Genomic DNA, 14,796 nt, shown 5'->3' with positions numbered 1-14,796 from the left:
CTGTTCGTGTGGAAGGACCGTTGTGAGCGGACAAACGGATTCTTTGACTGGGTATTACTACTCATGCGAGTTTCAAAGGGTACAAGAAGGCAATGAAGAAAAACAAAGATGGGTATCGAGGATATTCGGCTTTCACCATGACACATATGGAATGCGTCAAAGGTGGGCAATCAAACAACCACTCAGTCATTCCGTCGCAAACCGCCCGTCTTTGACACATCCACATTGAACAATCTTTCCGTTTGGTCTCCAGCAACAGAATCCTCAAATCATCATCACTCCCAAAACAGCAACCCCGACGACACCCGCCAGGACCTCCGCCCTCGCAACCCGGAGCCCGGACCCGGCGTTGGGCGTCGGAGTGGGTCCCGCCGCCGATCCGGTGCCGCTCGTCGCCGAAGCCAGCCCGCTCGAGACGCCCGTCTCCGGCGCCATCGTCGCGGCCGCCGCCAGCTTCTCGAGGCCGGCCGTCGCCGTGAGGTGGACCGTCATGGCGCGCTTGTCGCCGTTGAAGCTGCCCATGCGCACCGTCGCGCCGTTCATGGTCTGGATCTCCATGTAGCGCATCTCGTTGCCCACCGTGGAGCCCTCGTAGCCGATGGACCTGGTTTCTCGGGTTAGGGCGGCTGCGCGGGTACGTGCAAATCGACACGGTTCTTTTTCTCTTTCTCCAGCTTTTTTCTATTGGGAAATGTCAGGGAGGAGATTGAGAACTCACATGTCGCGGTCACTGAAGCTGTGATGCACCGCAAAGGTCTTGGGCCCGCTGATGATGGTGAGGCCGTCCCACGCACCGTTCATGACCGAGTCGTCGTCCGACGCGCATCCCGTCCTGGCCATGTCGACCTCGCAGCCCAGGATGTAGGTGGTCGCGGCGGGCTTGGCGTCCTCGACCGAGACGTGCCATGACGATTCGCCCATGTACGGCACGACGACGTCGATTTTGGTGGTGGTCTGGGCTGCCGCGGTGCCTATGGCGGCGAGGAGGAGCGGTGTGAGGCGCTTCATTTTTGGAGAGCGAGACCTGTAACGAGTGGAAGGAGACGGCAGACCTTCTCAGTCACGATGGCTGCGCGTGCGGGCTTCATGTCGCGTTATATGTTTGCAATGCATCAAATTAATCTCTTCACGACTGCTGTGCCGCAGCGCTTGGCAAGGTACATTTTTGGTATTTTATCCATTGCTGGCCTAGCCGCTCGCATTGCATCGTGCGAGTGGTTTGGCCAGAACAAAAGCAACAAGTCTCCATGGCGGGACCGTTAGGCTACCGTCAGAGAGGCAATTCTCCGATTGGGTCACGCCAGTAAGCAATCGGCGTTTGAGCCGTTTGTGGAGGAAAACCAGCCTGACTTTAATCTCGCGTGCGCAAAAGCTCTGGACGCTACGGCGAGGGCCTTTTGGGCAGTGGCTACTGTTGTTTGCGGTCAGAGGGGTTTGGTTTGGTACTGGGAATGGGAGGGGGAAAGAAGCTTATGAAGAAGCATAATCATCGGTAGCCCGGACGTTCTTCAGAGGGGGCATGGGGCCAATTTTGACGTCCTAGGGGACCTGAGTCGGCAGAGGCACCGGAATGTGGGTATGCCGATCCTTCTTGAACGCCCGTCTCGATGCACCGCGTTCTGCGATCTTCTCGCAAGCAACAGCTTGGCAAAGATTGTGCTTTATCACAGCCCTCCGGCGGCGACAGCGGGATTTGTTTCGAATGACAGATCACACGGGACGCCGATCATCTCAGGGGAGAGAGCACCTGGCCAATTGGTTTGCAGGCCCCCTGGGATGGGAGGTTGCATTCCCTTTTCGGCAATCCAACATTTGGCCGGCCTGTTCTGTCTTCGCTTTCTAAGCTTTTCCAACATCCGATGATTTGATCCGCAGGACGAACGAAGGCAGAAGATGCAGATTGAGTCTGGGCATCGCGGCAAAGACGTCTCTGGCTCCGATGTTTCGGCCGCATGATGGGGCGAGGCCAGGTTCCGCCGCCGAGGCGATTGCGGTGAGCCGGAAACACGATATATCCTGGGCAGGCGCTGGGCGGGAAGGAATCAGACGAAGATCATCGGACGGCGGCTTTTTTCGGATGATCAAAGTCAGACGGACGCGACGAACCATTTTCTCTTTGGGGTCGGCGAGTTGATTAGACGGCGTAATGCCAACGTCGGTACTGCAGCTCGTGAAGCCACAGCGCAGTCAGTGATATCAGCGCTACCGTTGCCAAGATGGGAACGCACCGAGACAAATTGATTCAGGGGCCTCGATGGACGCGGGCAATCCGTTAGGTTTCTGGGACTTCTTGCAGTCGAAAGGTGACGGGCGGAAACCGAGTTTTGCCTCCCTTGTTCAATCGTTGGAATGGAAAGAAAGAGAGGTGCCATGGTCGTCATCCGTTGAAAAGTTCAAGATCAAGACACTCCTGCCAAAGTCGGTTATCACATCGAAAACTCCCAGATCCAGTGGGGAACTGTAAGGAATGGAGGACCAGACGATAACGAGATTTCAATCCGATCGGCAGGAAACAAAACCGAAAAAGAAGGTTCGTCGATGCAGGCCGCGGCCGCCCGCGCCGGGAAAGTGGGCAGCGGCGGCGGGCAGGAGGCAGGAGGCAGGAAGCAAGGACCTAGGGGAGGAGGGCAGGAGAGCAGTTTCCATTCCGAAATCCCTCTCCCGTCTGCGCTGGCGGTGATGATTCTGAGTTTCTCGGGGCGGGAATTGGGACGAACGGAATCCTTGCGCCGTGCATTGCCGTTGGTCAGCGCGTCAAATGCAGCTGTGTTCTGTGTTCAGGGCTCCAGTTCATGCGACCAGTGCTCCGTGCACCACCACCCCGGTCATGTTCATATTTTTCTCGAAATTCGCGGTCTTGGCATTTCTTGGCTTTCTTCCCCCCCTTCCCACCTCTCTCATCCACCTCTCATCGTTTGTTTCTCACCCCAGCCAGCCAGCACAGCGCGCTCTCGTTCCGCCGCTTCTCCAGCAGCAGCCAGCACCCGCCTGAGGGCGAGGGCGCCCGGCGGCGGTACTTATGGGCTGGGCACTCGTGTAATGCGGGCGATGGCGGCGGTGCTGGTTGGCTTCTTGTGGACTGCTGTGGTCTTTGGGTTTTCTTGGCTTCCATTTTGCCAAAAAAGCATGCCAATGTGCTCATCTTTTTTATCCTTCCGCTCTCCTGCCCAGCCTTGGCCGGCAAGGGCGGCGCATTGGCAGACTGAGGTGCCCTTTTGGTTTTTTTCTAAATTCTTTCCTCTGCTCACTTCACTTGCTCAGTCAGGTCCCATCTTCATCGCGTCGACATCTTGAGCAGATTCAAAACCACATCTTCGTCCATTCTTCCAATCCCGTGTCGTCTCTTGCTCCTTGCTCAAGCTACACCTGGGATTCAACTCGACAACCCTCGCTTGCCTCACGCTAAAGGTCAGCTTGATGTTGCAGTGACGAAGTGCAGTATCGCGCCTCGATAAGACACCACCCACCCGGACATACCTTGGGAACAACCCGAAGCGAAGAAACCCACTCTCCGCCGACGAAACGCTGCAACTTTCCCGACTTCCCAGACTTTCCACCTCCCGCTCGCTACCTACCTTACCTTGTAATATCACCATCGCCCGTTCCCGTCCAATTCGACTTCTCGCACCCCCCGTCCGGCTGGTTCGCGGGACCCTGCGTCGTCCAGGTAGTCCGCCTCCGATGAGCCGCCTACGGTAGATCCAGCAGCCTTTTTGACGTCAACGCCGCCGTCCTCGATACCCGATCCCGTCCTCCGCCAACCTGCGCCTTCTTCCGCCCTCGCCGTGATCCGCGTCACGTCGCCCCGTCACCGTCATCATGAGATACCCGCAGCCCTTCCTCGCCCTGCTCTCGCTGTGTCTCCTCCCCGCGACCACCCTCGCCGACGACATCACCACCGTCCCGATTTACCTGCCGCACTACGATGCCAAGAGCTGGTCGCTGGTGCGGGGCAGCGTACTCGCAAGTGTATGAACCAAACCTATGATGCCGTGCCGCTCGAGGATCTGACCGTGCTCGCAGAATGACAAGGAAACAACATACACAATCTTCTGCGCGCCGCAGACGCCTCCCAACTGCGACCTCGCCCTCGAGTTCCCCTTCATCTTCGTCGAGGGCCAATCAACCCTCCAATTCCACGGCACAAAGACGTCAACACTGTAAGCCTGTTCTCTCTACTTCCAGCGCCAGCTTTGAACTAACGTCCAAAAAGCATCGCAGACCTCGGCTGCACACTAGGCGGCACAACGGCGGCGACCTGCTCCGGCTACTCGAGCCTGAAAAAGGGCTACTCGAACGGCATGTACACCGGCCCGACCGAGGTCTCCTGGACCTCGTCACTCACGGGCTCCGAGGTCCAATGGGGCGTTCTCACAATCGCCGACAAGCCCCAGCAGACGGACGACGCCACACCCACGACGCCCCCCTCCGACGGCAACTACGACGACTTCCTCTACACCGGCACCACACCCTCCGTGCCCGCCGAGACGAACCCCAGCTCCGCCGCATCGCGCCTCGGCCTCTGCCACGCCCTAGCCGCGTCAATATGCACCATGTTCGTCGCCGGCTTGATCGCATAGTCCACGGGACCCTCCCGATTGGGCATACATATACCTTAATATCGTACGCGTCTCACACTACCTACGAAAGTCGGAAAAGGCGAAAGAGGAAGAATACAGCATACAAACAAGAAGAAGCACTTGCGTCAGGATCAGGGCGGGACACAGGGTTTTATTCTTTTCATCACTATCCTGGGAGCGAAATACTGGTGACGGAAGCGCTTGGGAGCGATCCCCTCCTGCACCTCCGTTTTCCTCACCACACAAACAATGTTCTTGTTTTTTAAGGCGGTCTCGGTCTGTTGTTCACAATGTGCTCCCGTTGGAGTTATACCCCCATATTGGCTGGCGTTGTACCAAGTTGCTTTTTCTGCCTTCCGAATGGCATGGCATACAATTTAGCGTTAAAATAAATGGCAGAAACAACAATTAAGGGGAGAAGGAGAAAGTATCAACCTCCCTCCCCATCTTGTCACCCGGAAATCGAGATTCGCCAAGTTGTGACTTGTCTTAGTGACCACTCGCTCATCTGCCGTTCAATCACAGCCCAGACAGACACGTCCTTCTCCGACGGCCACCCGTCTTGGCTGGTCGACGTGAGCTGGCGATGGAAATGAACAGCTTCGCCGGTGATCATGAGGTGATCGGCAGTGTCGCCGCTCCACACCTCTGTCCACCCTATCGTCCGCAGTGGGACGAGAGCCCTCGAACCCCTGATTTCTTCATGCACGAAAGCGACCTCATCCTTGCGCTACCAATGTGACAGCACACAAACAACCAACCTTGGACGAACATCATCGGAAGGACTTGTCTCAAACATCAATCGACCTGTTTGCATATGCATCGCCGTCAGTCTCTTGTCGTAAGCACAAAGTGTCACCACGATAGCAGAGCGAGGCGCCAACGTCGAGATTATCATGATCATTAGGCAATTTCAATAATGCTACCCATTAAGCAATACTCCATGCTCCATTTTCCTTTTCATCCAGTCATGCAACACCTGTACGCCATGCGCCATGCCTCGCCTGTGTTCATCCCCAATGATAAGCGTACTCATCATGGCATCCAGAAGAGGACCTGAGATCCGAAGACCAGAGCAAGAACTGCCAAGTTACCGGCGACAGCAGTGCTTCCCGACATTCGGCCCTCACCCGCTGATGGCTTGTTCGATTCCTGATACTCGAACTTGATCTTGAACGTGTGGTTGCTTACGGAAGTCTCGGTCTCGTTCTCTGTGGCCTCCCACTTGATGTTGCCGGTCAGACCAAGAAACTCGGCTGAGATGGTTCCGTTGAGCTGTTCCACTTCGCTCTTATGGTCCTTAGAAGAAAACTCGATCAACGCTTCGGCTGTGATGTTGTTGTTGTTGTTGTCGTCGTCGTCGCGATCGGAATTGCAAGACGAGAGCTACTCGCCCAATGCAGTTTCCAGAGTCTTGGCATCAAAGCCCTGAACAGCCTCGAGGGCACTCATCATCTGGCCGAGACCCGCGGACTGATCGTTGCCGCCAGTGTACCACTTCTGACCGCAGGTGACGCCGCTGTCACTGGCATCACACGCCCTGGCCGCAGCATTGGCAGTGGGGTTCATGAGCTTCAGGACCTCAGACTTGAGCTCAGGCACATCCTGCGCCGTCTTGTACATGAAACGGGAGAGATATCCCTTGAATGTCTTCATGTCGGTGTTGCACGTGCCGACGGTCTCGCAAGCAGGCTCGTACATGATGTTTGTGCTGTTGTCGAACGGAGTGAAGAAGTGCTGAGATGTGTTCAACATCTTGGCAGTGCGGTCATGCCAGACAGCGTCGCCAGTGTGGTTCGCCATGACAGCGGCACCATACAGGTAGATACCTGTGGAGTAGGTAAAGGAGAGAGGGTTGACCTTGGTGCATTCGTCGCGAGCATCGGCACCGTCAAAGACCTTGAGGTCGGCGTCGAGGAAGCTAACCTGGACTGACCAGTCCCAGACCTTGTTCGCCCAGTCAAGGTACTTCTGCTCTCCTGTGGCACGACCCAATCTCGCAGCCAGTTGGAACAGGCCGCCGTTGCTGACCGAGTTCTTGTAGTTGAGGCCATTGGGGTTGCTCTCGTAGATCTGCCACAACAGGCCACCGCCGCAGTTGGTCGTGTTCCAGCGTGAGGTCAGCGACTCAAAGATGTTGATGCCCATCTGGAGCCAGGACGGGGCTTCTGGGTTTGGCTGAGTAAAGTTGCGTTCGGCAGCAGCCATGACGGCAAACCCCCAGAAGCCGAGATCGTCGTTGCCTTCCTCGGACGCGTGCTCGGGGGGCATGAAGTCAAAGTTGGGACCCGTGTTGACCTTGGCGGTGAGGGCTTGGGCGATGACCTCGTTGTAGCTCGGGTCGCCAGTGTAGTGGTAGTAGTCGAGCATGGCACCCCAAAGGGCACCGGCCTGCCACCAGTAGTAAGGGTCTGGCAGGTCACCGACCATCTGGAGAATGTCAGCGGGCTGTGTCAATGGTTGCCAAGCCATCCCGGGGACGACATTGATCCAACGTACCTTGGGGTCACTCGAGACGTTGCCATTGTAGTACGACATGGCTCCATGGGCGAGACTGCTAGCGACAGCCTTGATGGAGTCTGCAGATCCGGTCAGTAACGCGATGACTGGCGATGAGGGAGCAAGACTGACCTGGATTGTTGACGTCAAGTGAAGACGGTTGGGCGTAGGGTGCTGCCATTGCAACAGCCACTGCAGACGCAGCGAGAGCTGACTTGAAGAAAACCATGCTGCCGGCGAGAGGTCCAAAAGCTCAACGCCGATGATGCGTTGGAGGTTTACGTGGATCAGAGGCCGTCTGAAGTCAAGTTTGGACCCTTACGACTGACGAGACGACGTCGTTTGGTCAGATCCGATGCTGGTGACGACACAGATGAAGCGGGCAACGCAATCCAACGACAGTAGCTTGAACGAGAGAGCAAGGCTTGGGCTGAGTAAAGATGAAGAACCCAAGCTGTCGTGAAGCAAAAGAGGCGACTGTTGGCTGAAAGAATGATGAATGACTGCTGGATGTTGGATGTCGGGTGGAAGAAGTTAGATGCAGATGGGTGTCGACAAGGAATGGGTAGATATAGGAGTCGTCGGCACGGAATGATGATGGTAACTTCCAATAATGGAACTGGCAGCTGCTTCTCTCTTGGTTGCAGAGGGTTGAAGAAGAGACTGTGGAAGGCAGCGACGTCGATGTCAAGGAAGCAAGCAATGGTCAACCAGTTGCAGAAAGAATGAACGGCCGGCGGTGCGTGTAAGTGGGCGGCCAGTTGTCAAAACGAGCGAGAACGATGACAGCGGGTACGCAATGTAGCTGCCGATAATGACAAACACAAACACCTCGGGAAAGAACGCAAAGAGCAACAATTGCCTTTGACGAGAGAAACAGAGTCTTTTGACGGGGAACCGGCCAACTTAAGTCAAGAACGTCCGGACCAGGGGCTAAGAGGGGTTCTGGGGAGGCACTTGCGCTCCCCGCATTGGCGCTCCCGATGGACAGCAGGGACGATGTTCGCAGTAGTCAGCTTCACGACTGAGGCAGGGGTTTCCTGTCGACTCGGTCCCTTCCTTCAATCAACCCTGGCCAGATACCCTGCTTTCCCATGACAGCTCTCACCTTGTTTGGCTGTTTCTCTTTCCTGTTACTGACGGTTGGCCAAGAAGGGAAGCTCCCCTCGAGAAAAGGACCGGCATGTTTTGAGAACATTCGACGCTGACCAGCGGAGAAGTAGCGCTAGTCAGGAACACGCGCCTTCAATGGCTGAAAGGAGCAACAGGGCGGCAGGACTTCAGTCTAGAGCCGCCCAAAGAGGGTGCATGTCACCTTCTGTGAAGGACACTCTGCGTTGAACGGGGCCATTCGTGGATGCGCCGGGGAAGTTGAGTGGTGGACAAGCCTTGACTTGCCAGCAACCCCATGGAAGATCGGCTCGTCCGACAGGCCTGTCCAGGTGTCAATGAGCGACGTTGGCCCACTGATTGGATGCTTGTTTTAGGGATGATCTACTTGAGAGCCGCTAGCTCGGGTTACCGTTGCTTTCGACTCGACATTTGAAACAGCGGCGCACCAATTTTAGCTTCCTCTTATTGCGCATAACATAGTATGCTACCCTCAATCCGAGTTAATACTGCGGATCTTGTGGCTTGGTGATGCCAAAAAGGGGCCTCCGGTGATGACGACCTGTTGCTGAGTTACGGATGTTATCAGCAGCAACACCTGAGAGACTTGTGCTTCTCGTCGCATGGTTTTGTCGCTAACCGGGCGGTCTTCGAGTCTGTCTGAGCCTGGCCCATTGAGGAGCCGGGTTCTGCATCCCTGATGTGCTGGACATGGTACCAGGGAAACGCAATTTTGGGACGAACGGTTATTTAGAAGTAGGTTCTAAGAAGATTCTGGACACTTGATGGTGACTATTCACAGTTCAATGACGCAGCAAAAAGCTCTCTCCGCTGCAGTACACCGAGACATCGGGCGACATGTCCGAGCCCGGCCCCGCTGTCTCCGTGCAAACGCCGGGAATCCACAGGAGATTCGGAGACTACGCCATAAACTTACGCCTTCTCACCACTTTGAGACATAGCGGTTCATACTTCCCTTCCCGACACCAGGCTCCATGCTGTGATACGCTTGTCATTACTTCTGGTGATCCTCCACTGTCATGCTATCTTACAATGCCCCTCTTGGTCCCGATATCAATAGCCACTCGTTCAGAAAGCTCCACGCCGCCTTTAAGCCATGTCACTCTACTTCGTGTTTATTCTTAGCGATGCCGATGACCATAGACTCGAACTCCTGTATTGACCAGCTAGTCGGGATGTTGTTCCAGCAGTGGATTCGGTAGCTAACTGTCAGTTCGTTCTGCAGATTCAGAGATTTGCATTCAGGAATACTAGTCTCGAACCTCCCACAACGCGCACGACCTTTCGGATCATAGGACTAATGACTTGAATATATGGCTCGACTGCAGCAGTCCCTGCTCGGCTCGAAGGCGGATGGAAAGCTGCTGCCGGCCACGCGCGCACCTTGGGAGGCCCAGAAGAAGAGTAGCCGACATGGCATGACAAAGTTCAGAATTTCTTAGCTTCGGCATCGTTACTTTGGAGAGTTATGCTGATTTACTCAGTCAGCTTAGCGAAGTTGGCCTAATCAAACTTACATACCATGTCTCCTGACACGATCACCAACGACTCCGGGTTCTTGGGCGGTCGGGATATTGACAGAAAAACGTATGCGTCGCTACTGATATTGGGGGCCGTCGCCGGCGATGGCGCCGTATCTGGCCCACGGGGCAATGCTTAGATGGGTCATCTTGAAGCGGTGCTGTTTGTGTTGGCTGTGACAAGATGGACTCAGTGATCCTGGAGGCCAAAACACTTCCAGACGACCGAACCCAAAGCCCTCTTGTATCACGTTCACTGATAACCAAGCGGTCGGTAAGCTTGCTCATAATAATCTGCGAGTTGGGCTACACTTGCGCCTACATCCATTCACGGAGTCATGGGTTGATGACCCCGGCCTCTACGTGCTGCTCTTCCGATGGTGGGGCAAAAAACGATTCGCGGTTGCACTCATTCAAATTCAAATAGACTCAACAACCGTACATACAAACGACTGCAATCATAAAGACCAAGCCTGAGATTCTTTCAGCAAAAGCACCGAAGCCATGATCATCCGGCTTTGCTGGCCAAGCCCAGCCATGCCTGGGGTCTCTGCTGTCTCTCACTTCTCCAGGTCAGAGGCACCAGAGGAGGAAAGAGTTTTCCTTCTCAAACTTCCAGGCCGTTGGGAAACTTCGCATTCAAGTCTTTGATGTCTTGTATGGCCCTGATGACGTATTACTTCTTGTCTTTTAATGCAGATTGAGATGTTCAGTTACCCTTCTAGCAACTCTGGCTTGTCGGGGAAAAGACACGTGGTGTGCAAAGCGAATCTCCTGCGTGAGTGTTAATAAGTGCGATATTACAGATTAATATTGAAAGTTCCATACAGTGCATAGAGAGCATTTCGGTCATCGTAGTCTTCAACAGGCTCGGATTTCGGAATGTGAGAATGGTAGGCTTCGAAAAAGCGGCGGGTGAATCCGTTTCTCGCCGAGCGCCAGTTTCCTAGCTCATCTTCATACAACAAGAATTCTGTCAGTTTGAGTTTGAACGTTTGAGCCGAAAGGCAAATCGTACTTACATTCGTTGTGCGCCCAAAAGCTTGCAGGGTCGTACATGAGGCCCTCCCCCGTGCTCTCGTCGTAGATGCTGGTGTTCCCATACCACAGATCGCCATGAACAAAAGATGGCTTCACTTTACGCCCATCGCTCTCCAAAGGCCTCAGGAGCCTAGGAATAACCTTTTCAAAAAGCGGTGGCAGGAGTGCTTCGAGCTCCGGGCTATGCCCGGATCTCTCCTCCCTCACCTTCAAGACATGGCGTAAGCCATGGGCAAAGAACTCCTCCCAGCTGTCGCGCCACGCATTATCTTGGGGCATGTTGCCGTTGTAAGTTACGCAATCAAACCCGAACTTATCGTTGGGTGACGGGCTGGAGTGAAGTCGAGCTAAGTTTTTGCAGAAAGATTCGGGGCTAGGCGGACCCTCGGTGAAGTTGTAGAACTTGCAGATGTAAAAGTGCGAGTTTGAGTCAGTCTCGAACGTTCCGCAGGCGATCGGTCTCGGGCAAAAGGTGGGAGTGAAGGAGAATATGGCCGATGTCGAGGCAAACTCGCCCTTCAACGCCTCTCTTCCATGGTCCCCGACAGACACCTAATGTCGATGAGCGTCTCCCGATATTTGAAGAGAGATAGTTCCTTAAGTATTTCCCACCTTCGTGAAGTAGTTTTCATCGCTCCCGTTTGTGTGACGGACCGTGATGCAAAATGTCTTGGCCCAGGCAGATTCGCCGAGATATCTTACGTCCAACAGTCCCTCGACATCGGGCAAAGCTGACGAGCGTGTCAATATGGGTCGGGTGCTCAAAAGCTAGCAAAAATAGTATTACTGACCAGCCAAGATCTTCGGGTCGATACTACTGATGCTCTCTTCTGGAGATTCGCCAGAAAGTGGCTCCATCATTCTAGCAAGACGATACTAGGTCACTGAGATTTGCTTCTGTTGGACCTTACGGTTGGGATTCTGATGAAGGAGGAAACACTCGGTTTGTCCTGGGCAACGAGTCGCGTTTATCAGATTGATCACCTTTGTTATACCTATCAGACGCAATAGCCAGCGCGATTTGTTGGTCCAGGAATAGCCCATGTTACATGGGTCGATCCTTTGCTCTGGAGTTTCGGGCTGCTGCCAACATATTTTCAAAGGTGTTTCTTTGACTCGACCCCAGACAGCTGCATCTAACTTTACATTACGCTCGAAAGCCGTCTCAACCGCTGCAAATGATCCATCCGTCAGGGTGACCCTAACTGAACCCTATGGCCGCCTCTTTCTGCTACATCTCCCGGCGCTTCAGCTTCAAGTAGCACTGAACAGGCTTTCGCGTCAATGCCTCGGTGGAATCGTAGCTTGAGAGACTGGCAGGGCACTGCTGCAGCTCAAAGTTCCAAACCAGTAGGGTCGTCAACAGTCTGAGCTCCATATAAGACAATTTCCGCCCGAAACATCCTCGAAGGCCAAGTCCAAAGGGCGACGTCGGACCAGCAGCTGCATTGAATTCGTCGATGCCCTTTTCGTCCGGCGTAATCCATCGATCAGGGTTGTACTTGTGCATGTCCTTCTCCGCCCAAACTCGTACACCATGCTCCTTGGCCGCGGCTTGGGAGGATGGGCTACGCAAATGCTCATCGATGTGAAGGGCGGGCTCTGTGAAGCTGGGACCCATATTAGGAATGATGACGTTTGTTCCTTTGGGGATGCGATGTCCCAAGAGTATGGTGTCCTCGGTGGCCTGGCGGTCCTGGATGGGTGCAGTATGGGCAAGTCGGAGCATCTCCTCGATGACGGCTTCCAAGTAAGGGACTCTTGCATTAGTGATTTCGCGGTCGGTGGGGAGGCGTTTCTCTTCGACGGCCGCCGGGAAGGCGGCGCGGAGACTTTCAAAGAGCTTTTGCTGGACAGCATAGTCGTCTGCAAGGAACTTGAGTCCCCAACAAAACGTCGTGCTTGTAGTGTCGTGGCCAGCTATCAGGAAGCCTAAGCTCTTGTGACGGGTACTATCAGCACGATATTACCAATACGGGCAATGTGGAATGATGACACTTACTTCGTCTCGCATTGTTTGAAGCCAATTGGACGCACGCTTTCCCTGCTTCTGGGCAGCCATGTCTTCCCTCTGGACCATCAAATCGATTGCGCACTTGATGGACTTGTCGGTCTGGTCTTTTTCGCCGGCTTTGTATCTGTTGATTGCCTGAAAGATCTGGTCGTCCAGGAACTTCCTTCTTGCCTCCCTCCCGCTTCGAATGCTGGGCTTCCAGCCGATCACCCACCACGCCAGCCTGGGAAAACCGGTCGCGCCGACCCCAGCGACGTTCTCTGCTGCTTGAATACACGCCTTGATGACTGGATGATCGGGTGTAACGGGAAAGTCGATGGCCGCAGCCGACGCGCTCCTCAGCTGTTGGATGTCTCGGTCGGATAGCGAGTCGATCGTCTCAATCTGGGGTGGAAGAGCCCTGATCTTGGCCGCACCTCCGTAGCCGAAGTCGAGCACGGCGTCTAGTGCAGCGTGGAAAACATCATGCTCTGCGTTGAATGCCTTCCCGTCGGCGATTTCCGCCTTCTTGGTCCAGAGCTCCAATAGACATTGGCAACTCTTGTAGATTTGAGGGGCCGCAACGCCGTTTAGAAAAGCCGGTGTCATCAAGTCCTGCAGTAGGCGGCGGTGAGCTTTCCATTCAGATCCTGTTTTCAGAGTGACATGGAATGTTCCTGCCTCGCCCCCGACATTGTGAGCGAAGGCATCAGAACGATCGAATTCCTTGCGGCGCATCATGATGTCCTGGCCCTCCCGAAAGTCTGAGAGGATGACAGTCGGCTTCGCGAAAGGCCCGAGCCAAACTTGGAAGAGAGGGCTTCCGCTTCCATGACCCTGCTTGGACATCCAGGCAAACGCTGAATGGGGCAATTCCTTCCGCAACTTGGGAATGTCGCCAAAGAAGCTTCGCCTAGACTCTTCATTGTAGGGAATTTCAGGAATGGGTTTCGGAAGAAAGTAGTAATAAAGGGCGTAGAAAACAACCGATAGCATCGAAATGAGGAGGAGTTGGGGTCCATGCCCCAAGAAATCGAGGTTTAGAAAGGCCATGGTTACAATGTTGCGTGTTCAAGAGAACAAAGTTACTGGTAACACTAGTGTACTGGAACGGCCATGTACTGGAAGGAGGTTTGAATGCCTACACTTATAGTTACTAGAGTAAAGTCCAAATGTACTCCGTGCCATGATCAATAATCCGAATTATCAGGATTTCGATGGAACTCTCAGTGCAACATGTATATAACACCCTCTACAATTAGGATTCTACGTCGAAGCCCGTCTGCGAGTGAAAGACGGACTCGGAGATTTCATCGTCAATGTTTTCCCCGAGAGATTAGCAGAGGCAGAGGCAAGATAAAAAGGCAAGACCCCACAATTCACCGAGGTGTGATATCCATTTGACCACGACGGGGCGAAGTGTATGGAGTCCGAGTTCGCACTGCGATAGACTTGCCATATTTGTTAACTTAAGCGCTGACCAAGGTAGTCTGATTGGTCGAGGCACAATTTTCGTGTTCAGATGGATGTGAGAAATCATAGCACATATCGATGACACCGAGTGTCGCTTGGAAGATAGGGGCAAGCATCCCGATGGAAAATGTTGATCAACCGCCGTGGCATCTTCGGTCTACGTCCTTGCTCCCCGGGAAATTGATGGAGATAAAGGCAAAACACGAAAGCAAACCCCCGCAATTCCCCGAGCGCCACATCGTCACGAAGCTATGAGAGTCGACTGAGGATAAGGGATTTTCTCTGCGTCTTGTTATGGTGGTTCTAGTTGTTGACATCGTCCTCTTTTATGGGTCGATTCTTGGCTCTAAAGATTCATGCTGCTACCAACATGTTTTCCGAATTGTTTCTTTGTTACTCAACCCCTTCCTTAGCATACCATAGTTATCACTATCAAGAGTCAAGTGATCAACTCTGAGCCAAACAGCGATGCTATCATCGATCTCACAGCCTGCAACAAAGACAGTCTCCCGTCACTCTCATTAAACATCCACGCCCCTCTCGTGGTAGGAAGAGTAGT

The 14,796-nt window shown here is 54.0% G+C and overlaps 4 protein-coding genes across 4 annotated transcripts; 1 reads left to right on the top strand and 3 right to left on the bottom strand.

Annotated features, from left to right (window-relative positions):
* Nucleotides 1–264: 264 nt before the first annotated feature.
* On the bottom strand, nt 265–1,008 carry CkaCkLH20_12185 (uncharacterized protein; the record flags this gene model as incomplete). The annotated part of the gene is made up of 2 exons (XM_038894898.1): nt 265–604; nt 719–1,008. The coding sequence occupies 2 exons, from the start codon at nt 1,006–1,008 to the stop codon at nt 265–267; spliced, it is 630 nt and encodes a 209-aa protein (XP_038739799.1).
* Nucleotides 1,009–3,819: 2,811 nt separating this feature from the next.
* Nucleotides 3,820–4,580, top strand: CkaCkLH20_12184 (uncharacterized protein; the record flags this gene model as incomplete). Its single annotated transcript, XM_038894897.1, has 3 exons — nt 3,820–3,969; nt 4,024–4,160; nt 4,214–4,580. The coding sequence occupies 3 exons, from the start codon at nt 3,820–3,822 to the stop codon at nt 4,578–4,580; spliced, it is 654 nt and encodes a 217-aa protein (XP_038739798.1).
* Nucleotides 4,581–5,615: 1,035 nt separating this feature from the next.
* On the bottom strand, nt 5,616–7,308 carry CkaCkLH20_12183 (glycosyl hydrolase family 76; the record flags this gene model as incomplete). Its single annotated transcript, XM_038894896.1, has 4 exons — nt 5,616–5,966; nt 6,015–7,010; nt 7,080–7,159; nt 7,212–7,308. The coding sequence occupies 4 exons, from the start codon at nt 7,306–7,308 to the stop codon at nt 5,616–5,618; spliced, it is 1,524 nt and encodes a 507-aa protein (XP_038739797.1).
* Nucleotides 7,309–12,002: 4,694 nt separating this feature from the next.
* Nucleotides 12,003–13,817, bottom strand: CkaCkLH20_12182 (cytochrome P450; the record flags this gene model as incomplete). The annotated part of the gene is made up of 2 exons (XM_038894895.1): nt 12,003–12,710; nt 12,774–13,817. The coding sequence occupies 2 exons, from the start codon at nt 13,815–13,817 to the stop codon at nt 12,003–12,005; spliced, it is 1,752 nt and encodes a 583-aa protein (XP_038739796.1).
* Between the last annotated feature and the right edge of the window lie 979 nt (nt 13,818–14,796).

This window comes from Colletotrichum karsti, assembly GCF_011947395.1.
Source record: "Colletotrichum karsti strain CkLH20 chromosome Unknown Scaffold55, whole genome shotgun sequence".
In the NCBI taxonomy this organism is placed as follows: Eukaryota; Fungi; Ascomycota; class Sordariomycetes; order Glomerellales; family Glomerellaceae; genus Colletotrichum; species Colletotrichum karsti.
Note: the sequence above shows the minus strand (reverse complement) of the source record. Positions and strands in the feature narration are given on the sequence as shown.